The sequence below is a fragment of the Orbicella franksi genome, chromosome 4 (genome assembly GCF_964199315.1).
Source record: "Orbicella franksi chromosome 4, jaOrbFran1.1, whole genome shotgun sequence".
In the NCBI taxonomy this organism is placed as follows: domain Eukaryota; kingdom Metazoa; phylum Cnidaria; class Anthozoa; order Scleractinia; family Merulinidae; genus Orbicella; species Orbicella franksi.
This window is the reverse complement of record NC_138148.1, coordinates 31,525,272-31,553,104: the sequence shown is the minus strand read 5'-3', so window position 1 is coordinate 31,553,104 and position 27,833 is coordinate 31,525,272. Positions and strand designations below refer to the sequence as shown.

The window sequence follows — 27,833 nt, the reverse complement described above, 5'->3', positions numbered from 1 at the left end:
ACTATTATTGTACAAAACATTAGAACCTGTTTAGAGCGGGCACCTTGTATTAAGCGGACACTAGTGAGTGTCCCAAGCGTGTCCGCTCAATACAGGTTTAACTGTGGCATGTTAAAATGTTACGGAAAAAAAAGAAAAAGAAAAAGAAAAAATAAGGCGGGAAGTTTCTTACTAGGGACATATTTTCCCATGGAATTTTAACCAAGCGTGTTCAGTCAAGATGGCTGCACATTGATTTTGTTGTTTTGTTTTTTGCCATAAAAACATTGGAATACCCTTAATACCTGAAATCCTTTGTACTTTAACGAGGAATAAAACACAAATAGCGGTGATAAACATATTACACTTACGCATTTTAATAACTTGACGTTTCGTATGCTACGCAACATACATTTTCAAAAGTGGAATAAAGACCGTTACAATTTTTGAAAACTATATATGAAATTTTTCAAGGCTCTCACTAAGAATGACCCCACATCAGCCATTGCCGACCATATAAAAGCCACAGGTCACAACATCAAGTGGGATCATTTTGATATTCTAGCTTCCAGTAAAACAGATTATCATTGTAAAATTAAAGAAACTTTGCTCATCCAAGAACTTAAGCCGGCTCTTAATGTAAACGTCAACAGTGAGAAGCTGATACTTTATTAGTAAGCTTAGGCTTTTATTGTTTTACTGTTAAGAAACAGATGTTTCTTAATCTCGTTTCCAGACCCCTTATTTACATTTCATATATAGTTTTCAAAAATTGTAACGGTCTTTATTCCACTTTTGAAAATGTATGTTGCGTAGCATACGAAACGTCAAGTTATTAAAATGCGTAAGTTTAATATGTTTATCATCGCTATTTGTGTTTTATTCCTCGTTAAACTACGATGGCCCAAGAACAAAATCCTTTGTACTTGATGAGTTCTTTCAGTCGATCAACAATAAAGAAATATTCATCTTCATCATAATGTCCAGTATCTCCTGTGTGGAACCAGCCATCACTGTCGATTGTCTTAGCGGTCGCTTCTAGGTTGTAACAAGTTTTGTAAAAGTCCAATAACCATGGTAACCACCTGTCTATCTGTATTATTGCAGAAACAACTTGTAGTGAGAACTACCTGGAGAATCTATTATCACAGCTCAAGGTAACCTTCAAATTAATAACTGAGTTATTATGACAGTTCTGTTGGGTTTAGAGCGATTTTCAAGCATGTATCGCGAAAAAAACAAACAAACATCAGTCTGGTCAATCACAAAGAAGGTAGACAATCCAGTGAACCAGTCAAAACTGGCGCGAAGCTCGGGTTGACGTGCGCCAGTAGCAAGGCGCGATAAGTTTTTCTATAACTTCTGACTGGTTGCGAAATTGGCGAAATACTCGAATTACTTTCGACACCCAAGTGGGTCGCCTCTTTGAGACACCTATTTCCAGGTCCCGACCGCGAGAAGCAGCTCCTGAGTTGAGGGACTTGAGAATTGAGACTAAACAAATCAAAGTTTAATTTGTCTACCAAGGGATTGTTGGTCAAAAAAAAAAAAAAAAAACCACCATGGGAGGGACCAGTGGAGCTTTTATTACCTTCAGGAGAAAGAAATGTATCTTACCATAGCTGAGCGCTGTCCTCTCTCCATATTTGTCAAAGTTCTGGAACACGAACTCCGTGCCTCGGTTATTAAATGAAACCCCTAAAGGAAACCAACCTGGGCGGGGTTTAAGCTTTATTTTACGGCTAAAAAATGACGACTTAAAACCGAGTTGGCTCGCTTACCAGCAGCTGTTTAGGAAAGGAACTCACGCTAGTAAACCGAACTCGAGAGACCGGTGGAAATAAGGGCGATTTTTATTATTTTTATCTTTTTTGAGTGCATGCTAAAAGATACTTTGACGGCTAAAAACGGTTTCGTCATGAACACCCTTGGAGACTAGAATCCTTGATTTATAACCCCTAAGCGAGACGACGATCATCTCCGACCTTTTCGTATAGGAGGTGCCCTCTGAGTTCCTTGCAGGATACCTGCTCGGGAATGTCTACATCAGAATGTTTACTTCATACGATCGCCATGTTGCTTCGAGTTCGAGCCTAAGACCCCAAGTGTAGATGCGCTGGGATTGTTGCGTGATTTGACGTCACGCAATCAGAAGAACTCCGACCACGTGCGCGCAGCGAAATGAAACCCAAAATCGAGCCTGGAATGATCCCGGCCCCACACCCCATCCTTCCCTTTCCTTTTTTCCCCTCTTTATCCGTGTAATCTTCTTTTTTCGCTACCACACTTCCGTTTCCATGTCAAGTATGTTTGAGCCGAAAACGTCACGGTAGAATAGTCACTCAGACTGGATTTTCGCTAAGGGGCTTATCTTCTCAACAGTATTAACCCACATCTTTAAATTTTCTCCTTTGAGGGCGCGGTAACTTGTCTGTTGGTAGTTTTGCAAGACCTTAATTCATGCAATAAACAGGAGCTAACTGTTTTGACAAAAACAGGGGAGGGCTGGGGAGGGAGGCAAAAGCGTCCTAGCGGGTAGGAGTGGGGCTAAATGACAGCAACCACGCCTCACTCAGCGGAAAAACCTACATTGCAGAATAGACTTGAACTGACATCTGAACTGTTCTGTTCGATGGCTACAAGTCTTTCATTTTACGGGCCCTTTTAACCTTTACAACCTCGTTTAGCCTGCAACCTGCATGGGCTAATTTAATTCTGATTCTGCAGCGAGATACATCAAATCAGTGTCTCTCTTTTTGTCATTCACGATTACAAAACAAGAACTGTTATTACATTGATCACCGACACCGTAAAATTGCAAAATAACAAGTACAGTTACCTAAAAAGTTCTTATTTGGCATGTAATTTTACAATTTCACGTTTAACTTGCATAACTCCGGGTTGTCGACACTCTGACTCGCTTATACATCATCTCATTTCCTGATCTTTGACAAGTCTGTTAGGTACAGTGTAAATATAATAGCTGTTGAACCTTTAAGCAAAGAGAACGATCATTAATTCAACCAACTTCGTTCCCAGGGCCTTCCCTTAGAGATTAAACTCTAACGGAAAGGCCCTGGGAACGAGCTTTTGATTCAACGATAACGTTAACTTCATTAAAACGTCCAGCGTCTTCACAGTTTGGCCTCTCTACGCCGTTCTTTCTCTTGATTTCTAAGCATACGTCGCAAGATCTTCCCACTTGGAGATTTTGGTATCTGTTCAATGAACTCCACCCCACCCCTGAGCTTTTTCTGTGGTAATACTGTCTTGGCCACGAATTCTATAATTTCCTCTGGCGTCACATCTCCACGACGCACCACGAAAGCTTTCGGAAGCTCGCCGGCTTTGGGATCGGGGACGCCGATCACGGCCACGTCATCGATGTTCGGGTGGGAAATTAATAATGCTTCGAGCTCAGCTGGAGGAACCTGTAGTGAACAGAAGAAAAGGTTCTTAGCCACCTTAAGTCGAAGGTTTTTCTCCGAGAACGCAGGCACTGTTCAAGACAGCTTGCTCGCATGCGGTAGCATTTCAAGCGGTACTGTTGACTATGAAGGTTTTTTTTGTTGCGCAAATCAGGCTGTTCAGATTTTCTTTGACAGACAAATAGAGAGAAACAAACTCAGCCAAATCTCTCCTAAGGGACACCTCTCTGTAACGGATACCTCTTTGCTATGGACACTTCTCAAATACGGACACCTATCTGTTAGGGATAGTTCTCTTGGTCCAGGCAAAATGATCATATTCTCTACAAAAAAGTCCACTTTGATACGGACCCTCCCCAATACGAGCAACAGACTATAAATCTTGGCCTCAAAGAGCAAATTCACACAAACTTAACCTCTTTATCCCGGACTAACTCGTGATAATTTTGTAACCAACACAATTTACTGAGAGTAAAGTGTTTTGCCCAAGAACACAGCGCAATGTCCCTGGCCAGGGCTCGAACGCGGACCGCTGGATCAGGAGACGAGCGTACTAACCCCGAGGCCACCGCGCCTCCACATACATCTCAAGTAGCAACAGCACCTTAATTCAGTGGCGATCGCAATCCCTGTGAAGTACCTGAAATCCTTTGTACTTGATGAGTTCTTTCAATCGATCAACAATAAAGAAATATTCATCCTTATCATAATGTCCAATATCTCCTGTGTGGAGCCAGCCATCACTGTCGATTGTCTTGGCGGTCGCTTCTGGGTTGTTTATGTAACCTGCAGAGAGAACCAACCACATTACATTGCGTACAGGATCTGGAAGACTGGCGTGGAGCGCAGAATAAGAATATACGTCCACCATGCATTATAAAGAGCAATTCTACACCAAGTTTCCTCTAGTAAGCGGTCGTTCAGTTTTTCGCAGCTGGGTCGGGCATTTCATGTACGACAACTTAAGTCATAGTCATAGTCATGCTCATTGCAATTTTTCTTGGACAATTTTGTCCAAGGAGGAAAGGCGCAATGAGGTAAACCCAATGTGAAGCACCAACCCGTGAGACAAGGCCAGGCCACAAGACCGGGAACTACGTGCCCTACTCCGTGCCGTAAAATAAACCGTTGAATGAGACTAAAATCATCCTAGACTTGATTAGTTGAATATAACCATCATGATGCACTGCGGGCAGGGTGCATAGAAGGAACTGGGCAGAGCTATTGCACTTGTAATTCACACAAAGACTTGGATATATACAGGACTCTTTGCTAAAATATTGTATGCATGGACGTTTATTTTTATGTTGTCCAGCCAATAGATCTTTAGTTGTATTATTAATATGAAAAGATATCGCCACAGGGAGAATTTCAGGACGCAGTTATTTTCATCTGATTGTAATCACCACGAAAACTGAGCGACAGTAACAGAAATTAGATGAATATAATTTCCGAACAAAACAACAACAACAACAACAACTAAAAAATGGCAGTTATGACACATATACTAAGTGTAGTATCGGCCATTTCTCACCCTTCATAACGAGCGGTCCTTTCACACAGATTTCCCCGTCTTGATTTGGTCCAAGAATTTCTCCAGTATCAGGATTGACAACCTACTCCAATAAATACGTCATGTAAGCTGTTTCCAATGGGACTCTATCTGTGCTTAGTTGAGACATGTGTTCCATCTGTTTGAGTGATGTGTAGCTTACAGCTAACTGTATGTTAATGATTGAAATAATTATTGCAGTTCCTTGGCGCTTGAATGTTAAATCGCCTAACGTCATTACTCTATAACTTTTTTCATTTTGATGGTTAGTCTCCAGACCACATCGTGGAGTCCAATTTTTAAATCTACTTTTAAAGATTCGAAATTGTGACGTAGAAACCATGTACGTAGTTTTACAAATCTCGGGGGGGGGGGGGAACTCCCATATAAAACAGTATGGGGCTGCTCGTCGAAAATTTTGAAAAGAACCCTTAAGAAGCACCAGGCTTCTGTTCCGTGGGCGTGGCTTGACTTTTTTTCACCCCTAAGAGGTATCAATTCTACAACAGCACATTATGGTTCTCCCGCCATAGTTTTTTTCGATTCAATAAAAGTTACCGCAAAAGTTTCCGCTGTGGACCTTTCGAGCCTGATCACCTGAGGAGGTACCAAAACCGCTCTTTTAATCCCTAAAAGGGGCGACGAGCACCCCCTCCTTTCTATATGGGAGTCACCCCCCCCCCCCACCGGGTTGTAAATGTATTCTTCTTCCTGGAGGCTGTAAGATCACAATAGATTCAAGTGCGCTCACCTTACATGCCAGGTTTGGTAACAGTAGACCCACCGACCCAGATTTGGTTTTTCCTTCGAATGGCGTGCAATGAGATGCTCCAGAGAGCTCGGTCATACCGAAGCCTGAATTGAAGAGTGTTGTTAAAATTAAAAAAAAGTTCAATGTTCTGCAAGGGTACAGAGAAAACGACCACTGGTGAGAGGTATCTGCTTATAGAAAATTAAAAAATGAAGTGTTTGTGTGAGGCCAGGACCTTGGTTAAAAGTAATGCTGAATATTTATAGTGGTCGATGCGCTTACCTACGCCTAGCTAGTTCTCAGGCATGCAACTTAAACTGAAGGAAATAAATGTTTAAAATAAACATAATAGGCTTAAAAAACCCAACTGGTGGAGAGCAGACCAGTTGGTTATAAACTAGAGCGACCAAGGAGTTGAACTAGTCTACCGAGAAACAACTCCAGCTAAGTGGTCAGGGTGGGACTTGAATCCGCGACCTCTGGATTTCGGCGTCCGGCGCCCCAACCATACGGTCAAGTTGTCTCCAGTGGGAGGTAGAGTGTATCAGGATTGGTTTTAAATGATTGCTGAGAATTGCTCAAACTTTTCACGGTCAGCCGAGAAATGACATGTATCTTAACTGACAGCTGAGGTTGAGGTCTGTAAAACTCACTGATAGCTGATAAATGGGCTAAATTTTTAACTGATAGGTACAGATTGACAAAAGTTTATCTGATAACTGAGATTACAGCAACCCTATTCAGATACCCCTTCCCCTTATACTAAGTGTTGCAGCTGAGCCTCGGCTAAAGTACAGGTCCCGTAAACGGACACTCCGTCATGGCCCCAATCACTAACAAACAATACATTTTTACTCTCCCACGAGCGTGCCCCTCATTTAAGTGGACCCCTGTTTTGGTCCCAAGGGTGCCCTTTCTCGGAGATGTTTGAAAAAACGCTATATACCAGAGAGTTATGAAATGAAATGAATGGCTTGATCTCTGCAGTGTCTGTAGAAATTTAAGCTAATGCTTTTAACCTAAAATAAATTGTCAAGATAACTGTCATGATCCTTACCTTGTCGTATTCTCTTCACTTGCGGAAGCCGTTTCAACATTGCTGTCTCCAGCTCCTTGCCAAGTGGTGCGGCCCCCGAGTTTACACGCACCACGCTTGACAAGTCGAACTTGTCCACCAGAGGATGCTTCGCCAGAAACAAAATCAGGGGCGGAACCAGAGGGGCATCTGTGACCTGTTACAGAGAGAAAAGATACGTTGATAAACAATGTAATAAGGACGATTTCCATATAGAGCTGTAAACCATTAATATATAGATTTAGGCCAGCCTAAAATCGTAGCTCCTGGGCTGAGTTGTTCAGAGCTGGATTAAGCTAACCCATGAAAAGGTAGAATTTTGATTTCATGTAACTTTGCGGTGAGGTTTTCTGTATATTGTTTGGCCTTCTGTTTTGAGCTTTAATAATCACCATACATACAAAACAAAGCAGCAAAACAACATTTGAGTAGAAAAAAAGTTATAATTCGTTTAAATTAAATCCTGGGTTAGCGTTAACAGGCTTCCGAACAATCCTACCCTGTTTTCAACAAGTTGAACCTAACATGAGCCCGGGATCTAAGTGAAAACAAGCACTTGGTCAACTTCAAAAAAACAGGTGGCCTCCATGAGCTCTAAACTTGAGCCCGCGATATGGTCACGTGATACTGGTCAGTGGATACCTTGTTTTGACAGGTGTCAATTGATCATAACATAGATGTCCAATATCAAAGAAGAACACGGTAAACCAAGGCTGCATGTCTCTGTCCTCCTATTATTTGGAGTATGGCCGCCATGTTGCGCGACTCCGTCGTCGTCGTCGTCTTCGTCATCGCCGTTGTGCGTACGCGCCCACGAGCAATACCGCTAGCCATGATAACCATGAGAAAATTAACTCATGGGTTTCCTTTTCTTTCCTATATGAGTATGGGGCTCCGCTTGGCGGCTCTTTGGGCCGCCGGAGCTCCGCTATGATGCGAATTACAGCGTGGCAAGTACAACATGTAATCTCATCTATCCCGAGCAAAAATGGTCTCTCTTTGCGCGCTGAATTTATCACCTGTGTCTGAGTTTCTGCGTCTGGGCTACTCATGAGGTTAAATGAAACAAACCTTGTACTCCTGGATTGCTTTAAGAAAAGAGACTGGCTCAAAGCGAGACAGAAGCACCAACTTGCAACCAGCTTCTAAACACCCTCCCATCATGCAAAGCAGCGCATAGATGTGGTAAAACGGCAGGAGATTCAAAACAATTGCGTCGTCAGGGAAGACATTATCATCCATCAAAAGGACCAGCCCTGCTACCAGATTGTGGTGCGTCATCATAACACCTTTCGACAGGCCTGTAGTGCCGCTTGAAAATGGCAGCGCGACCACGTCTTCCTTTGTGTTAATCTGCACGTGCTCAGGAAACACGCTACCATCGTCTGACAAAAGCGATGACAGCGACTCACAGCCGGGCGCTTCTCCAAGTACAATCACTGAGGCAACGCCAGTTGAAGCGGCAGCATCTTTTGCGTTCTCCGCGAGTGGAGGAATGGTAACGACATATTTTGCTCCCGAGATTCGCAGTTGCCGTTCCAGTTCCTTGGCCGAGTATAATGGATTGACTGTTGTTGATACACCACCCAGAAAAGCCACGCCATAGAAAATGATCGGGTATTCTAATACGTTAGGGAGATAGATGGCCAGGACGTCATCTTTGCTGAAGCCTCGCTTGACCAAAGCTGAAGAAAATCTTTGTGTTAGATTTTTGAGCTGACTGTAACTGTAAGATCGCCCAGAGACAGCGTCAACCTGGTAACAGAACAAGATAAAGAGCGGCAGACAGTAACTCTCTCCTTCTCAACAGGTTAGCGTGTACATAATTATCTGGCTACATAAAGGTCTTCTCATGCTTCCTTTCACATTACTCCTCCATGCCTGCCGCACGGAATTACGTTGAAAAATTGTTCTTGACATTTGGTGATACATTCACCGAAAACAGGCGTCACATAAATAAAAAATACGCAAAGAGGCGTGACGAAAATAGCCACACAAATCGGCCGTCAATCAAATGGCCATCATGCTAATAAGAATCGTGACATGTTATTCACTTACATGTACACAGCGGAACCTCGATTTAACGAACCTCTATATCTCGAAGTCCTCGGTGTAACGAACGATATTCTTCGTCCCAGTAATAGTAAAATACCTCGATACAACGAAACCTCGTTATAGCGAACATATTTTGCCAGTCTCTTCGTTAAATCGAGGTTGCACCGAATATCACTGATATATAACAAAGAAGCCGAGGGCAGCTAAGGAGGTTTTAAGTGGATTTTTCATATGAATAGATTACGGGTCGCTTCTCTTTAGCCAAGCGCACGAGGAAACACAACGCGCGAAGCCCGCGAGAAAAAAATACCCCCCTCGTTACACGTCTCCGTGTAAGCCTTCACATTCTTGAAGAACCGGAAAATTGAGGAACAAATTGCAGTCAACGATATGAACTGACGTAAATTTAGTCCATGTCGCCGGGACGAAATTGAGCTTTAACAGCGAGCCACCCCGACAGGAGTTATATGTGCTAGCTAATTTGTGATTTTCAGTAGCAAGCCTCACCTCGAATCTCCGCGGTCTTGAAAAGATGTTTTGCAATTTGTTGTGGAGTTAAAACACAAGTTTGATCACCCTTACTTCTGTAGCTTAGTAGACCCTTTGTGTTCTTCTATCATTATAAATACGAAGTGTCTAAATGATCGGCAGCCGGTCAAGGTTTTAAATAGGTTAAATGACCGGCAGTCAAAACTCTTTTTGTAGTTAAGGCTAAATAGCACTCCGGTTAGCCTGAATAGCGCTCTGGTTAGCCTGTTTACGGTTAGCTTTCAATAATGGTAAGGGTAACACAATATATACTTAAAAAATTCCGACACCTGCCTGCCGGTTTCGGTGGCGCGGTGGTCATGAGTATCGCTTTCCATGCGGGCGACCTGGGTTCGATTCCTCTTGGGGTCGGCTGTCTTAACGTCATTTTACGGTGTTTTACTTCATAAAAAGTCTCACTGCCTGTTATTTGGTCTATTTTAGAGAACCTTGACCAGCTGCCGGTCATATAGGCACAGCCTTTCAAATACATACAAACACGTTTCATTCGGTTAAGCTTAAATAACTGTGACGATCAATCATGCCTTGATATCTTTCTCCGCAGTTCAAATATATGATCTTCCATATACGGTACTCGTTTCTTCGCCATCTACGGGTATATTACAAACTCACAACGTGCCCAGCTCTCAGTTGGCTTGATAGATCAGTTGGTAGAGCACTGCAGCGGTATCTCTGAGGTCATGGGTTTGAATCCCGTTCCAACCTGAATCTTTTTCAGGCTTTAATTTCACAGCTGATAAAGTTGTTTACATAACTGCGAATATCGTTCATGTCTTAACAAGTTTCATTCGGTTTTAAGAGTTTGACTGAGTATTACGTAAAATGTCTTGGGAGTTGCGTGACAATTAAAAATACATTTGTTAGGTTTCTTTCCAAAGACACGACGAAGAGATGTCATTTTATACGCTTTTTGCCAGGGTAATACACGACTTTAGATCCATATTATATGGATCTTAAGTCGTAGGGCAGGATTTATGTGATGTTAATTGTATTTGAACAATGTACGTATCAGCTTGACCTGGCTTGATTGCGTAAATTTGCATATGAAATTAAATTGAATACACATAACACATGGTCTTTCGGTTCACAAAAGCGGTTGTTTCATTTTTCTACCACGTATATTGCTATATTAGATTATTAGGGTTGTCTCATTTACTAGCAGAAAAAAGCACCAAAAGCTGTAATTTTCTGGCGAACAGAAATCAATAAGCAGGGTTATAATATTATGTCGGTTCAGTATTAAGGACTTCTTGTTCTCCTCGGTGTACCGGAAAATTAAAATTCTTCCTCATTCGAGAAAATCCTTCTTTAAGATGAGTTTTCTTTTAGTTCTTCTCTTATGTTGTCTCTATCAACGAGGTTTCCCTTTGTGATCTTTCTTCAAATCTCAGTTCAAAGACGCACACGAAGAGAACTATTGAGGCCCGGGTTAGGGTCAATGATCTGTTCAAAAAGCGGAAAATGTAAATAATTATTTTACTTACAATGGCAGTCTTGTTGCCGTATTTATCAAAATGACGATAGACGTACTGAGGCCACGACACGTTATCGGGGATAAAAACATCTGGGTGCTTGCTCTTAAGCGCCATAGTAGAGTGCCACGATTATAAACGTTGTTCAAGTTGCGAAATGGCGTGCTTTGCACAGATGTCACGCTTGGATACACGGACCGGGAGAAAGTGGGGAGACCTCAATTTTACTGTCGTGTATGAAGTCTACGAAGTGTGCGCATTGCGAGTGAAAAGGTAAAACAAGATATGATAGATGATTGATATATAGCCAAACTCGCCAAGACTTAAGTTTGTTCGGTTTTTTATTCCTGCGTTATTCGAAGAAGTGTTTCGCCCAATATTTATAGAGCTTTGCCTGATGAAGAAGCCATATTGGTCCAGCATGTTTGGCCGGACCGCCATTTTAATGTCACAACTTGGAAATTCAAACGTGCTCTGTTACAAAGTGAACACTTTTGTCACGCTTAAACGTCGTAAAAACGACAAGTTCTTGGAGGGTCTTACATCTGATAAAAGTAAAACTTCAGAAAGATTGGTAACTTTTTTTTTTTGTTTTTGAAAATAATGACGTCACATGAAAACCTACATGGCAGAAACACAACGCGTTTCACTGGTCGGGTAAGTCCGCCCCAGGGAATCACGGATCATCAATGGAGAATGCTGAGACTGCTTAGCTTGCACAGGCTAGAAACTTCTTGGTATTTCTACACAGAGTCTCTGTGTAGAAAAACCAATCAGCTCCCGAACTTCAGCCTTCTACATTGACGTGTCAGGCTGAACAGGTTCGAGCGGAAATTTTTGTGGTTAAACGGAAAGAATTTCTGACAGCCGGGGATACAATACCGTGCCGGTTACAGAACGAATTTTCTAAGTACCGAGGACAAAACTCGGACAATTTGTGAACTGCAAAAGAAAACAAATTTTAAAGTCGTTTTGTGCCTGTTCTGGCCAAGGATCATAAACTCTCTGAAGGTTTCAATGACAATTTGTGTGGAAATTGATCCCTACTTTAGAACACTGCACCCTCTTTCTAAACCCTTGTAACGTCTATTCGAAATATTTTAATTAAAGGCCCTTTTAAATACCTAAATGACCGATTTCCCTACCCTTTTATATACCTCAACTTGTGAAACCCCTACCCTTTTATATACCCGAAGCCTGAAAAAGATAATCCTTTAGGGCGGAGCCTCCCCGTATAGATAGGTCACTATAGGGAGTATCCCCCTGGGAATTGATCATCTATAGATCCCAGGGGACGCCCATATGAAAAGGACGGGGGTGTTTGTCGGAAATTTTCAAAAGGACCCCTAAGACCGGCGGAATCGTCGCCCTTCGGGCGACGACCATTTAATATAGGATTTCAACAAACGCGTAACACGATGCATGTATATAGTTGGAACACGTACAGTGATTCGAATCAACAAAAGATTGATTCGCGCTACCATTACACGGTGAATTTAACTGGAAATACGGTCAAATAGGTCCCCTCTGCTCGCACATTGGCCAATGTGCTAAGAGGTGCAGGTGCACACAACATCTCCTGTCATATTTTTTTCGGCTCAATATCCTAAAAGGTACCGCGAAACCTCCCACTGTGGACCTTTTGAGGCTGAACAGCCCTAGAGATACCAAAACCGCTCTTTTAATCCTAAAAGGTACGACGAGTACCCCCGTCCTTTTTATATCGGGGTCCCCCCGGTTATGAACTTATGACTGTTGTTATCTAGCTTACTGAACAACTGCCGTGCAAGTGAGCCGAAACTGGGAGAATTCGTACGCGACAAAACTAAAACGTCATTTAGAATCGCTTGGCATTTCTAAACAAATATCGAATACTCCCAGTCGGTTTCAAATTCTACGTTTTGTGGATCTTATCATTCTACATGTACGAGAGCTCCGTGTTGGGCGAGTAAGTAGGGAGTTTACGAAACCACGACGGCAACGGCAACCGGAACGTAACTGAACAAAAGAATTAATGAGCAAGACAATTGCTGTGTACGTGCATTATAATTCTCGGTACATTTCTTTGCCGTCCACTGCGAAACAACAACGTGAAATGACCAAATTTTGCGTTGTCTGGAGAACGTGAGCCACGACGGCTAATTTTTTGAATTTTTATTTCAAATTTATTACCGCGTCCCAGATTCAGTTTCGTGATAGTTTTGACAGTTATAAACAAAGTAAATGACTTTAGAGTATCGCGAGATTCGTAGGTAAAACATAAATTCATTTTTCAGTCGACGTTGTCCTCGGCGTCGCCGTCGTGGTTCCGTAAACTCCCTAGTGTGGAAAAAATGGAGATCAGTTACAGATTGTGTTGTCGTTTATTGTAGTTGTCCATCTTAGACAAGGCTCTTGGCTCCTTTTAAATAACAATTTCTCCACCAGATGGGTCTAATCTACATATAATACACAGCTAGTGTTGTTAATACTATGCCTACCATACAAACACTATCAGGCTACCACTGTGCTGAATAAACACGCGCACAACGGTAATAAAAAAATAAGGAACTGATCTTTAGCGCGAAACGCGTTTATGTTATAATCATATTCTACATATTCGCTGTAATATGTATTATGCCGTACGAATTGCTCAATATGTACGATGATAGTATTATTTTATTATTAACGGTATTTGTCACTCCTCTCCTATCATAGCTTCGAGGCTAGCATAATGATCCAATTTAGCGCCCGGGGCGTGAGGTAGCGGGATTATTAAAAAGGGAGCGCCTATTGACGGGGGGGGGGGAGGGGGGAGGGGAGCGTTGAATCGACTCATTACGGTATTTCCCTGCTTAGTTTATCTTCCGAAATATAGAAAATACTCTGATGTTTTAATCATCCGTAGACCAAGAAAATCTCCAACTAAGGATTGTTGTCTTGACTTGCACCAGATTCCCAGAGCCAAGCTGTGCGTGACATGACTAAGGAGAAGTTTTATCTTAAACTTTGAGATTTTGATGGTATAACTTTAAATAAGAACACAGCAACTGGATTTTGCCACATTCGGAGGCATACCCTCAGAATTCCCATTGACTTCTTTCTTGTCGCCGTTTTGGCGCACGCTTTTTCTGAAGCTGCGGTTTGAATTCGTAGGCTTATCGACTTTGATCAGCTGGTTCAATTTGTCCTTTAATTCTCGACGTAGAATTTTTCCACTTAAAGACTTTGGAATTTCATCAATGAACTCGACACCGCCACGCAGTTTCTTGTACGGCGCTACATTTTCATCAACGAATATTTCCACGTCCTTCTCAGTGAGCGTTGCGTTAGCCTTACGAACAACAAATGCCATTGGTAACTCGCCAACTTCCAAATTCGGGATTCCAATCACAGCAGCGTCCTCTATGTCTGGATGCGAGATAAGGAGAGCTTCGAGTTCAGCAGGGGGAACCTATAGAGGAAGTTATTAAAATTTACTCTTTACTGCTGTAAACACGTTCTTATATCAGGGAGTTAAAAAAAAACCACAAAGGCAGCGGCGACGGGAACGTCACTAAACAAAAGGTTCAATGAGCAGAACAATGGCTGTGCACGTGCGTTATAATGCTTGGTATATACATTTCCTTGCCGTCCTCCGCAAAACAACAGCGGGACAGTGACCTAATTCTGCGTTGTGCGGAGAACGTGAACCACGGCGAATAATTTTTAAAATTTACTTTTCGAATTTACCCTGTTTTCCATATTCAGTTCGAAATATTTTTGACAAAGATTGAAACAAACTAAACGACTTTTTAATTTTAAAGTATCGCGAGATTCGTAGGTAAAATATAGATTCATTTTTTAATTGAGGTTGTCTTCGGCGTCGCCCTCGTATTTACTTAAACTCGATCCTCAGCCTGTCTTTCAGAAGATTATTTCTTCCAATGTTTTCTTAATGGTAGAGCAAAGTTGGAATTAGTCTTCTGAAATGTTACCTTAGAAAAAATTCTTAGGGAATTTACTCCATGATATATTTCTAGTGATATGTTCTTGATTTCAGATGCAACCGCGCTCGCGCTCGGCCAGTAAAGACCTTCAAGGTTGGGGCGAACCTAAAATCGAGCTCATTTTGCGTTTTCCATCGATGCCTCAATTTCATGCCACTTGTCCCAGAGCAGTGCGCGGGAATTTATAACGAGTGACTGTGTCCTGGTCTATCTAGCACTAGTTTCACCAACAATGACTGCCACGACGAAGCACAGTTTTTTGTCGGTTATTTATCTATATTAATGAACTGTGCAAACCTGATAACCGTTGTATTTTATTAGTTCTTTAACTCTGTCAACAATGTAGAAATGTTCATCTTCGTCGTAATGTCCAATGTCTCCAGTGTGAAGCCAGCCGTCACTGTCGATTGTCTGCGCAGTGGCTTCTGGGTTGTTGAGGTAACCTGTAAGTATATTGAGATGCCATCCTTAAATTTGTGAGCAAACCTGGCGAACCCCGTGGACAATAAAACGTATCGGAACAGCTATGAGCATTTTGACAGGGAAGGATGAAGCAGCCCGTGTTTATTTGTTCCATATGTCCCATTTTTGCAGTAACTAAGGGTTAGTTACTGGATTAGTTACTACTACCGATTTCTCTCTTTAAAGAGAGAAATCGTCTGGCAAAAAAATGCATTGAATGCAAAACGAGCTCTTAACAGGCATCAACTCCATCCGTCACACTCATTTTTTTCATTATAACAGTTGGCAAGTTTTACCTTTCATGACCGTGGGTCCTTTGACACAAATCTCGCCATCTTGTCCATGGCCCAGATTCTCCCCAGTCTCCACATCAACTACCTGAAAATGAATGTTCGAGAGACTGAAGACGAATTGCGTTCCCAAAATCTAAAGGTTTGAAACAAGAAAGTCCAATTGGCCATTTTCGAGTTGCCTTTTGCCTCTGTGTAAAAACGAGTCTTCGCGCGAAACCATTCATGTGAAAGTGTGTTCCACCTATGTGTTCATTTTCATACAGATCAAACTTAGCCGGGTAACTCGCAAATGGCGTCTAGGCATGCACAGTAACTTATTTATAGCACGTGCGATTGTTGCCCGTTGCATTGGGCAATAAACTTTGAAATAACCCAATTCAACACAACGTACAGCGCGCACGTCGAAGCCCGTCCAAAACGAGTGGCAAACAGCGGCGAAGGATACGTTTTGCAGCAAATGCTGTGAAGATATCGACTGTATCACGAAGAGACATCTCGACCGCAAAAATCGTTACACTAAGATCAAATAATTTCAGAGATTGTATGCAGTCTTCATCTTTTTCATTGTGGTGTATAGTTGGGGTTTAAATTAACTCATTGAGAGCCACCCTCTATTAGTGTGGCCACACTAAAGAGGACGAAAAAAACTAGCTCAGTCAATACATGACAAAGCACAGATCATGTGAGCATGCATTGGGGACGTTGGTGATGGTAATGTGTGTAAAACAGAGCTTCGCAATTCATCTATAGTCAGTCTTACCTTGCATCGTAAGTTTGGTAGAAGGACACCCAGCGAACCATGTTTATTGTTGTCTGCAGGAGTCATGTGACACACTGGGCTGAGTTCTGTCATGCCGTAACCTGGTAGCAGTAGTAAAGAAAACAATTAAAAAGGGACTGAATGTATACTTTTCTCCTTTAACATGCCCTTATGCCTGGCATGTACTTCACGCTTTCTTTTTAAGCACAAGTGCAGATGTCACTATTCACAATCCAGTACGTTTTGTGTGACGTGATCTAAATTGTGTACACGTCAAGTGGCAGGCAGTTTGACACCAAGAGGCTTCACACCTTCACGAACCAAGTGAGCTACTACCGCCGGAGCTTAATCTAGACTCTGTCAGCTCTTGTTACAGTAGCATTAGGTGACTATGGAACACTGCCACTCCCAGCGGGTGTGATGATGCTTGGTTATCGCAGCTTACTTCTTTTAAAACATTCTGTTCTGTCAGGTAGCGGCTAACGGTTTGCTGGTGCCGATTTATACCTCACGAGAGAGTTAGGACGCTGTGGTAGTCACTGATTTCCCCAAGAACACAACATAACAATCCTACCTAGAGTTCAAACACGGATTGTTACTTAGATACGAGGTCTAACGTCTTAATCTCCAGGCCTCCGCGTTTCTCACCGAGGTAAAGGGTAGTTAAAGATCTAACGCCACTAACCTTGTCTTATGCTACTCAGCAGTGGTAATCTGTCCTTCAAAGCTTGCGACAATTCTTTCCCCAGGGGGGCCGCCCCTGAGGTGACCTCAGTTAGATAGGACAAGTCAAAGTTATCAACCGAGGGATGCTTAGCTAACATAAGCACCACAGGGGGGACCACAGGAAGATGTGTCACCTGAAAAAAAAAAAAAAAAAGAACTACCCAGTGAAGAATTCAATTTATAGCTCTATATGCAGCTGCCTTCTTCTCGAGCTCGGTTTGGAGGGGAAAGAACCCTTGACCCTAGGGTTTTATATCTTAATATAAGACAATTCTAAATTATCAGGGTTTCCATTCAGTCCAACAAATATAAATATAACGTAAACTGAATATGTTTTAGATTTGCAAGTATTAAATTTAAATCTTACTTTGTTTATTACGTTTTAGGTTCATTTTACCTCATAATTCTGAAGAGCGTGAAGAAACTTTTCTCGTTCAAACCGTGGCATGGTGATAATAGTGCTTCCACAATGAAGACCCATCGACATGATGGCTACCATTCCGTAACTATGAAAAAAAGGAAGGAATGCTAAGAGGACAGTTGTTTCGTCGAAGCTAAGAAACCCTTTCGAGCGCATGATACTGCCGCACGAGATGAGATTATGGTGCGTCAGTATGACCCCCTTGGGGTGGCCTGTTGTCCCGCTTGAGAATGGCAGCACTGCTATATCTTCCTTGGGGTTTATGGCTACGTCGGGAAAGCTTGAACCATCGTCTGCGAGGAGGCCTGAGAGCGACTCACACCCGTCCACGTCACCGATGACGAAAACATTGCTTCGCCCCAGTTCTTGCATGGCTTCTTTTGCCCGATGCACTAACTGGGGCACCGTTAAGATCCACTTGGTGTCAGCTTGTTTCAATTGTTTGGCAAGTTCCTCAGTTGTGAAGAGCGGATTAGCTGCTGTAATTACACCTCCTGCTTGAAGCACACCAAAGTACACGATTGGAAATTCTGGAAGATTTGGCAGCAACATGGCGAAGACATCCCCCTTTTTTAAGCCTCGCTTGTTAAGAGCAGATGCAATTCTTTTGCTCAAATCCTTCACTTGACGGTATGAGTAGGAGCGATCGGTTATGGAGTCTCTCTGGGAAAGAAAAGTATTTTAAAAATCCTTGCGTGTTGTCAATTAATCTTAATAACGTACTCAAGTACACATTCCGCTTGATTAAATTGCTATTGCATTACAATTGCTATCAATAGAGCGGTTTTCAATTCAATGTCGTAAAGCCAAAACCAAAGTAATCACTCTAGCCGATCACAAAGGACACGGACAATCCAGTGAACCAATCCAAAACTCGAGGGAATGACATGTAGCTGACACAAAGCGCGTGAAAACGCGTGCTAGCGAGTTACGATTGGTTTTGGTTTTACTTCTGATTGGATGAAAAAGTGGCGTCAGTTTTTAATTCAATTGTGTGGCGCAGTAATGCAAAACCAATATTACTTTTCAATACTCGAGATAAACAGTTACTATCCACAAAGCTGATCAGTTTACAGATTTATAGCTTTCACATTTCTTCTTTAAATTGTTATGGAAATTCACGATTTCTTAGGGATCTTCTTCGTTTACTGCCTTTTAATATTCGAATTTTCTAATCATGACTTGCTCCAGGTTTACAGTGTAAGATCAAACCCTACGTACTGCAACACGAAGCAATTAAAGAATGTCAGTCAAAAAATAACTCGAATATTCTATGTATGGTCCAACGGACTGCAGTCCGTACAAGCGAGTAAGACGTATTTGTGTTCAACAACTGGATATTCCATTCTCAGTCACCTCAGATCATCTCACAGTACTGTGTTCTTTCTACTACGTTCACAAACGTTAAGCAGGTTATCAGACTAGATGCTGCATGATTGCCAATGAATTCGTCGGGTAAAAGAATTTAGAAAGCATTTTGTGAATGATTTCTACCCCATAAAAATGCGTTTCTTGCATGTTATCAGGGAATATATATTTATTATTTTTCAAGGTACACCGTTCTCTGTAGGTAACTCTGCATACGAGCCATGTAGCCCATCAGGCTGGAGCTTATTCCAGTTTCTGAAGCATGAAGTGACTAGGAGTATTTCTACTCCCCCCTGGATGGGATGCTAGTCCATCGAGTTACATCCAACATTAAATTCGCCGGTACCCATTTATACACCTGGGTGAAGAGAGGCACTGTGAGAGTAAAGTGTCTTGCTCAAGAATACAACACAATGTCCCCGCCAGGGCTCGAACCCGGACCGCTCGATCCGGAGACGAGCGCACTAACCATGAGGCCACCGCGCCTCCCGCACACCATTCCCTGTAAACGTTGAAAATTGTTTAGATGGGCGATTAATCACAAAACCAGAAAAACCCGTTATACAACTTACCATGGCTTCCCTGTCTTCATACTCATCAAAATGCTGAAAGACAAACTCTGTCCACGACAGATTATCTGGAACTTCCACATCCGGGTTCTTACTCCTGATTACATTCTGCTCTTCCTCTTTGGTTTTATTGTTAACCACGTTTAGAAGCGCGGCAGTCACTTTCTCTTTGAGTTCTCTACGAAGAATTTTACCACTCAGAGATCTTGGTATTTTATCGATGAATTCCACGCCACCTCTTAAATTCTTGTGCGGTGCTACTCTCTCTTCAATGTATTTAGCTATCTCTTCTTCGGTGATTTCTTCGTTTGCTTTCTTTACAACAAACGCTTTGGGTAGTTCGCCTGCTCTGGCGTCCGGGACCCCTATTACTGCAGCATCTTCTATGGCCGTGTGAGAAACGAGGAGAGCCTCAAGTTCGGCTGGAGCAACCTGGAGATAGAAATAGCCGAATAAAGTGAAAAGGTATCAAAAGTAAAAAAAGTACATAGTGATAAGTCAAAATGACCTACTGGCAAGCAACGAAGCCGTTGTCGCTCAACGAAACGTTTACATCTTTGTGTGGATTTTCTATAATTCTTGGCCACTCGACGCAAACAGCAGTGCTCGTGCCGGCTCTTTTTTTTTTCGAGTGTATGAGGTTTAGCCTGGGTTACAACATAATGAGTTTCCATTGGTCTTAGGCTCACAGAGTAATTTAATGATTGATTTGTAATAATAGAAAGAATTATTAAAATAAAGTCGCCAAACAATAACTGAGACCTTGTTGAATAGAGGAGGTCGCCATAAACTAAGAAGTCACACCGTCCGAGAAAATGAAAAAAAATAAAAATAAAAAATAAAAAAAATAAAAAAATAAAACCCCAAAATTCCAGCAAACAAAACATAAGTAACCCTAATACCTGAAATCCTTTGTATTTGATTAGTTCTTTCAGTCGATCAACAATAAAGAAATGCTCGTCTTCATCATAGTATCCAATATCTCCTGTGTGGAGCCAGCCATCGCTTTCGATTGTCTTAGCGGTCGCTTCTGGATTGTTCAAGTATCCTGTCAGTTGTAAGTTAAATAAATTAAGTATACATTGGAAACAAAAGAAAAGACGTTATCTGGGCGCAGAAATCAAGAGAATTATTGAGAACAATCAAAATTAGAGCTGTTGAAGGTTTGGATGTTGCGCCCTTTGATGCCGTTTGTCCAGAAACCCTGTGACTTGAGCCGAGATGAACAAAACAGAGCTAGGTTATCCTGCTTCCCTCACCTTTCATAACGGTGGGTCCCTTGACACAAATTTCTCCCTCTTTATTTGGACCAAGCTCGTCACCATTCTCAATATCAACAACCTGGGGAAGAAAAAAATGTATAATGGTTTGCAGGCAATCAATTTGATTAGCGATTTGACATACAAACGAGCTGAAAGGGTCAATTCTTCTAACCCTTTCGTGTCGTTCAATTCCTTTGCCTTTTTGTTCCGAAAGAGAAACTTTGATCGCAAAATCAATTGCAATAACAGCTATTGCTTTCAGTTGCTTTTTGGTAAACTGCAAATCAGCAAGCCAACTGCAAGCTCGCAAGGAATGGGAAGAAACGTGATGAAAAGCGAACATCTGAAGGAGCTGTTGAACATGTAATTTCTCCCAACGGGTCTGCATACAATTTTTACAGCACTAGAGGGGAAAATCTGATTATATGATGCCGATTCCTTCATTGCGATCAGTTTGTTTGTTCTCGTAACTAGTGTGCTTAACTCGCATTGGTACTGGAAGGATGAATTACTTTGTGATCCTGTAAAATGCTTAAAAGAGATATCAAATGAAGCTAGAACTTCGTTCTAGCGGCACACACCCCACCCATACAACTATACCCAGAGCAACGAAGCAATCGAGCCTGACAAGAGCAGTTTCAAAAGGCACATAATTATTAAATACAATGATGCAACGGACCGCAAACGAAAATGCTGCTGGTATACGTAGGATCTGTAAAAGATCTGATCAGCCAAAAATAGAAAATAGAAACACAATTTTCATCTGAGGTCGTCAACAAAATGCCCTTTAGGAGACGATCGGTCAGCCAGCCGGTTGCTTTACTTTTTGCTGCCACACCGTGCTGACGGTCGAAACAGCTGTCCACGTTTGAAATTCTCGGCTTCAAGTTTGGACTCGATCATGTCGTTGTCCCGTTAAGCTTTCTACGTAGTAATCAGGCTTGTTTCATTGCTACATAATTATTGTATGCTAGGATATCACATTATTCTCTTGTGCAGGCATAGTACTCACCTTACACTCGAGATTTGGTAAAAGTACTCCCACAGATCCGTATTTAATGTTATCAAACGGAGTCACGTGACATACGGGACTTAACTCGGTCATGCCGTAACCTAATGAGAGGAGAGTAGAGTTATCAGTTTTTGTGGTACCCGAAAACCACGAAACACTTTCCCGATAACGTATTAAGAGCCTTTTTGTTTCGTTTGTCAGATTATCGTACCCAAATTCACAATTAGCCAATTTGGGTACGGTAAATACCTAATCGTACCTTTTTGGTACGCTTCGGCGTCATGTCAGCCTCGTTTGGTCTCGCCATGGCTATTTTGGCTCGACAACCTCTCGCCAGAATACCAACCATAGCTTGACCAAACTCACCTGATATGCCACCGAAACGTAGCAAAAAGGTACGATTAGGTACAAGAAGCAACCCAGCTAGCCTGGTCATGAATAGGGCTCCAGTTAGCCAAAATAGCGTCGAAGCGATAGTAATTTAGCTCTCAATTAATTAATGTTTCTTTCTTGAGTTTTTGTGGCTCACTAGAACTAGCTAGGTGTAGCTAAGCGCATTGACCAAAGTAAACAACAACATTTGAACATTTTTTTTTTGAACAGTGCAATCTGAATGTAGTATCACAGTGGCTAGTTTGAGGTTTGAGTCAGACGTTGAAAATGGGTGGAAAAAATGACGGCACAAAAACTGCTTTCAATATGTTTTTTTTCTCCATGGACAAATCGAGCAATTTTAGTGCTGCAATAAAATGGTTAATCAGGCTTGGCAAAATTGATGGCAATACCGAGAGATCTGAGTTCATGCCCTCTCTCCCAAGGAATGGTCTAGCACCCCTAGACCGTCTCTTTGTGCTAAAGAAACCGGCGTTTTCCGCGCCAGCTCCATGGAGCAGTTTCAGCGGAAGTTTCTCGACCCACCTTGCCTGAACCATTCGATGGATGGAAGACGTTCCTTCAGTGATTTTGACAACTCTTCACCAAGTGGGGCTGCCCCGGATGTAACATCTTTCAGACTTGACAAATCATATTGTTCGACCAGCGGACTCTTGGATAAAAATAGTACCGTCGAAGGCACGAGGGCCGCGTGGGAGACCTGGGAGATAACAAAATTGTACATTTTTAACTTGGCATGGTTGCTAACGTTGTCACGCTACAAGACTGTTGCAACAGAGCAGCATGCAATATTGAGGCGTCTGGATACCCCAAGCTTTTCAACCAGAGGGGTGCAGTCTTGTTTTTGCTAGCCTGTAAGCAGGCTCTCGTCGTTGGTGGCACGAGCAAAGCCGTCGGTGAATGAAGCGAGAGTTGGCGAACGAAGCGAGCCGGTCAGAATGAGAGTTCTCATTTCTCGTTGACTCATCTCTCGCGACTTTGCCCTGCCGCAACACATCAGATAGCCTCCTTGCAGCTTATGTTTTTGCTGGAAAATCTTATATCGGCTACGTCAGCTAAGAATTGTTCAAATTTGAAATTCATTATTTTTCTCGATATTGCAAAATTAAATCTCCGTATAAAGTGAAAAATGCTCTACTTAACCATTAGATTATCGCGTGATAGTTGACGAGGACGCAGCTCGTGTCAACTGTCACGCGAGGAAATCGAGAGCGAATAATCTAATTGTTTTAGTATAAATCTACCAGCTGCTCAAAACTTTATCATATTATCTTCGCAGACACTAGAAAATGCCGAGAAGCCGCCGTCATTTTTTTAACATTCGCACACCGCTAGGTTAGTCACTACCTACAACAGAATAGATAGTGTGTAGTGTAGCCAATCAGGGAACGGCATTCACGATAGATCGCTATGTTTAGCATGTATATGCTACACTGTAAGTCCGAACTTAAATAAAGCTATGTGTATGTAACGCTTGCAGACTTAAAAAGTTTATCAAGTGAAAAGAATGAAGCAGACAAGCGAGCAGGCAGGAAGGCTAAAAGTCGCTGCAAAAAAGCAAGGAAGCAAGAAAACAAGGAAGGAAGAAAGGAAGGAAGGAAGGAAGGAAACTAGGAAGGGAAAAGCTACCAACCTTGTGCTCCTGAATGATCTTAAGGAAAGACTCTGGCTCAAACTTTGGCACACAAACAACCTTGGCACCCTTATATAAAGCACACGACATTGATATGACCTGTCCAAAACTATGGAAGAACGGCAGGAGACCAAGAACAGCAGCATCTTCTTCTTTATTCCACATGAAACTTTCATGAGTAACAATTAAGGCGCATGCGATCAGATTATAATGAGTCAGCATTACTCCCTTGGGGACCCCTGTGGTGCCACTGGAATATGGCAAGCAGGCGACGTCTTCCTTCGGGTTTATTTCGACGTTTTTCGGAAAATCTTCGCCATCATCTTGGAGTAACGCCGAAAGAGATTCGCAACCTTCGGCTTCGCCGACAACATAAACCGTGTTAATTCCTACATTGGAAGTGCTTTCTTTGACTTTATCAGCAAACAGTGGTATGGTAATAATAGATGTAACGCCTGCATCTTGGAGCTGGTGTGTTATTTCTTCCACTGTGTACAACGGATTCATCGTTGTCACGACTCCACCGATGAAAATAACACCATAGTAGACTATGGGAAATTCTGGAATGTTTGGAAGAAGGATGGCGAAAACGTCGCCCTTTTTGAAGCCTTTCTTCGTCAGAGCTGAGGCGAATTTTTTGGTCAGCACAGCAAGCTGTTCAAAGGTGTAAGATCGACCGGAAGGTCCGTCCACCTAAAGAAAAAGAAAGAAAGTTTGAAACTCAAAACAGCAACAACAAGAACAACATATTTATTTCCCAATGTAAGATAAATGTTATAACAGTTAAATTTATTTAATATATGTAGTATGTTAACTTTTAGATGAGGTAACTGTTATCACAACAGATACCTCATCTAAAACAAGATTGAATTAGTTATGTCTAATAGTTATGTCTAATTGTAGGACAGGAGAGATGAAGGAAGAATTTGCAGTTTGCGGTTTGGTTTAAAAGAGAACAAAAAACAAATTGGCTAATTCGGGTATTGGTCTGACACTAAATAATGTTTTATATATTGTGTTTGAAAAAAGCAAATACGCTAATTTCTTTTGAAATGGGTTTTAGGTCCTTTCCAAAGATCTATTGCCTGAAAAGAAACTTGTTCCTCTATTTGTCTTTATGCGTGGTTTGTGTAAATTTTGTACAGCTGCATATCTGCCATTGTATCATGAACAAAACATGAACAAACCATGAACAATTCAACAATGCCAACATACCAACTACAGCGGTAACCCCGGGCCTAATACAGTTATCCGCTTAAAGGTATTGGAGCTTGCATTATGTAGGAATGAGAGGCGAGGCAATGCTTTCATCCAATAACCTGGATTGCGTTCCTTATTTTTTGATGCCATGTTAAGATACACGCCTCTCTTCACTCCAGAGGAGTTGAAAAATTGAAATGTACTTCGTTGTTATCATTTGGCCGAAAAACAGCCAAAAAACATCAACAACAAACAAACAAAACAAAAACAAAATAAAACAGACTTTGAGTTTGAGAAAGTCCACAGATAAAATAAAGCTTTGTTCAAGTCAAATGATTCCGTGAACAACTGCAGTGGTAGACTGGGAGAAATAGGTGGGTTCTATTTGTAAACTGGTTGCCTGCAATGCTGTATTCAGTCTTACAAATGATTGATTCCAAACTGCCCCCGGAAAACGAATGGAACATAACTTCGAAGATCAGTGCAAGAAAGTTCTTTATGTAAATTTTGTCGATCGAGAGAAAATTTATAATTTCATAGGAAAGTGCAATTGTCATGTATTCATTGATATAAAATGGTTCCAATAACGAGCAGAAAAACAAGCAAACAAAACAAAACAAAGCAGAAGGAAAAGACCCTATCAAAACACAGCAGGGAAGGTTTTATCTCCATGGCAACCAAATGTAGCTAAATCGACACAAACAGCAGTAGACTCGTTGCTATTTAACCGTGGGAAAAAGAACTCTTTGGTCTAACTTAAGAAAATCATGTTACAAAACTCTTTTACGTTTAGTGTAGAGATAATATCACCCCAATAACTTACAAACATTTAATTTTTGAGTCGCGAAATTCTTTTACGAGTAAGATTGAATGAAAATGAAATAAAATGTTTTGATTATTCACTAATCCATCTTGCATGACGTTTTTATTTTCTAAGTTGACGAACGTTGAATCAGGCTTGACATGCAATCATGGAAATGGAGAATGTTTTCCTTGAGTAAACATCATCAAGCAAGGAGAGGCTTCTAAGTATCTTAAAAGTTGTTTATTCCCAAGATCTTTCCTTGCTTCAGAGCAGACTGTGCTATGCAGGTTAACATAAAAAGAACAATTGATGCAACAACATGGTCGACTTCTTTAGTAGCTGCAATTAGAGAGATCAAGTGATTAACGGTTACAAAGCCGCTACCAAATGATATTGCTCCTTAACGCACACCTATACGAAAACACGATTTCCTTACTTTGACAGCGATCATTTGCTCTATTTAATTTAATTTAAGTTGCAAGCAACTTTACGTCGATTAAATCAGCGACCAATAGTTATTGATTTCTGACCTTTGTCAATTTTGCGTGTTCATTTGGCGTACTTCAACCCCCTTATCCAAGAGACCGTTTACAGTGAACGAGAGATCAAGTTTCGTATAGAGATACAATACACGATAGCAAACAAGCTAAGACTCAAGAATTTGAAGACCCCACTCACAATTGCCATCTTGCTGCCGTTGGCTTCAAAGTTTTGAAACACGAACTGCGGCCATGAAAGGTCTTGCGGAATGTGAACGTCAGAAAACTTGCTTTTCAGTGCCATTGCTCAGATGTTTCAGACGCTGAGATTCATTCCAACAAAATAGCAAAACGAGTGATGTCTTTGGCAAACCACATCAACCATACGAGCGAAGAAATTTATTGAGGTATATTTCTGTTGGAGCGTGACGTGATGTCGCATGACCATTGAATTCTGTCTTATTTGTTCTGTTGTTCTTGACATAATTATGCAAAATGAGAAAGTAATCATTGCGTTCATTATCGATTCATTTTGACTCTTCAAGAACAGGAAAAATGGTCGCTAGGGACAACGCAGACAATAGCCTCATAATAGCGATACACAACAGGAAAAGGGCAATTATTACTTGGTATCACGCACCAACTCCTACCACTCAATATGATAAAGCGCTATTTCCACAAACAAATGATGTCATAATGTTTGCTTTGTTTCAGAGGCTGATTACACGAGCCGGGCTGGCTTGCTCGGTTTAAAGCCCGTGGGGAGGGGGGGGGGGGTACTTCCTTATATGGGCTATATAGGTATGTGCGGTCCCAAAGGGTATGGTTTTTCAGCTGTTTTGGTCATAAATAGGGTGTCAATTTTAGCTGATTTTCGCCATTTTGGTCATAAATAGGGTATGGGTTTTGCACTCTAGCCTTTACATGGGTATGTTTTTAAGAAGAAACCACTTTTTCGTCATTGTCGAAAAGAAAATCAACAAAAGCCCTTCACAAATTATGTTTACGGTAATTTAACATTGGTCTGAACTGGGGAACTAATTGTAACGCAGGTCTGAAATAGGGTTTTGATTCAAGGGTCAGGTCATAAATAGGGTTTCGAATTTATGGTCAGGTCATAAATAGGGTGGGGAATATCGCAGATTTTGGTCATAAATAGGGTAAGAGTTTTGGGAAGTGGGCCGCACACCCCCGCCCAATTTTTCCAGGTGTACTCCCCCGGGGGTTTACAGAGATCTCGGCACGTTTATTAAACGCAAGAAAAATCATGTTGATGTCTTACATGAGCCGGGATCCCGACCAACTGGGTTCGGCCTACCAATGCAAACCACTTCACTCCAAAATTGAGCTCGTTCCGGTCTCTCGTGGCTCAGCTAATCTCGGCAAACCGTGCTAGCGGTGGCTCCGCGCGGGTTCGTTTCACGTTATACGTGTATTGGGATAAAAGTAGTCTCCAGCGGTAAACAAGGCCAGTCCGTGCAGCCCGACTCATGTAATTGACCCCTCACGCATACAGATGACTGGTAGAGGAGGATGATGATGAGCAGCCGGGGGAGAGGGGTCTTTCCTCTCTATGTTTTATACGGTCTATAATGCTGCAGAAGTTATGGTTTCTTTGCAT

The 27,833-nt window shown here is 41.8% G+C and overlaps 2 protein-coding genes across 2 annotated transcripts in view; one reads left to right on the top strand and one right to left on the bottom strand.

Annotated features, from left to right (window-relative positions):
- LOC145483989 (uncharacterized) overlaps window positions 1-27,833 on the top strand; it is a 301,335-nt gene that overhangs the window by 209,295 nt on the left and 64,207 nt on the right. The window lies entirely within an intron of this gene.
- Window positions 1,118-26,660, bottom strand: LOC145484550 (uncharacterized). The gene is made up of 20 exons (XM_081463139.1): window positions 26,412-26,660; window positions 23,729-24,421; window positions 22,621-22,795; window positions 21,703-21,803; window positions 20,688-20,769; window positions 20,331-20,476; window positions 19,432-19,860; window positions 17,468-18,154; window positions 17,030-17,204; window positions 16,345-16,445; window positions 15,588-15,669; window positions 15,127-15,272; window positions 13,886-14,294; window positions 10,874-10,983; window positions 7,857-8,540; window positions 6,768-6,942; window positions 5,711-5,814; window positions 4,942-5,023; window positions 4,048-4,193; window positions 1,118-3,410 (listed from the first exon to the last, which is right to left on the bottom strand). Exons 1-20 carry the CDS (start codon window positions 26,514-26,516, stop codon window positions 3,114-3,116), a joined length of 4,929 nt encoding a protein of 1,642 aa, XP_081319265.1. The 5' UTR covers window positions 26,517-26,660; the 3' UTR covers window positions 1,118-3,113.

Excerpts from the sequence above, each read along its gene's own strand:
- LOC145484550 (XM_081463139.1), bottom strand. The coding sequence starts at position 26,516 with ATGGCACTGAAAAGCAAGTTTTCTGACGTTCACATTCCGCAAGACCTT. Across the intron at positions 24,422-26,411 it reads ACGGCAGCAAGATGGCAATT|GTGGACGGACCTTCCGGTCG; the intron begins GTGAGTGGGGTC and ends CTTTTTCTTTAG. Across the intron at positions 4,194-4,941 it reads AGGACCGCTCGTTATGAAGG|GTTACATAAACAACCCAGAA; the intron begins GTGAGAAATGGC and ends TTCTCTCTGCAG.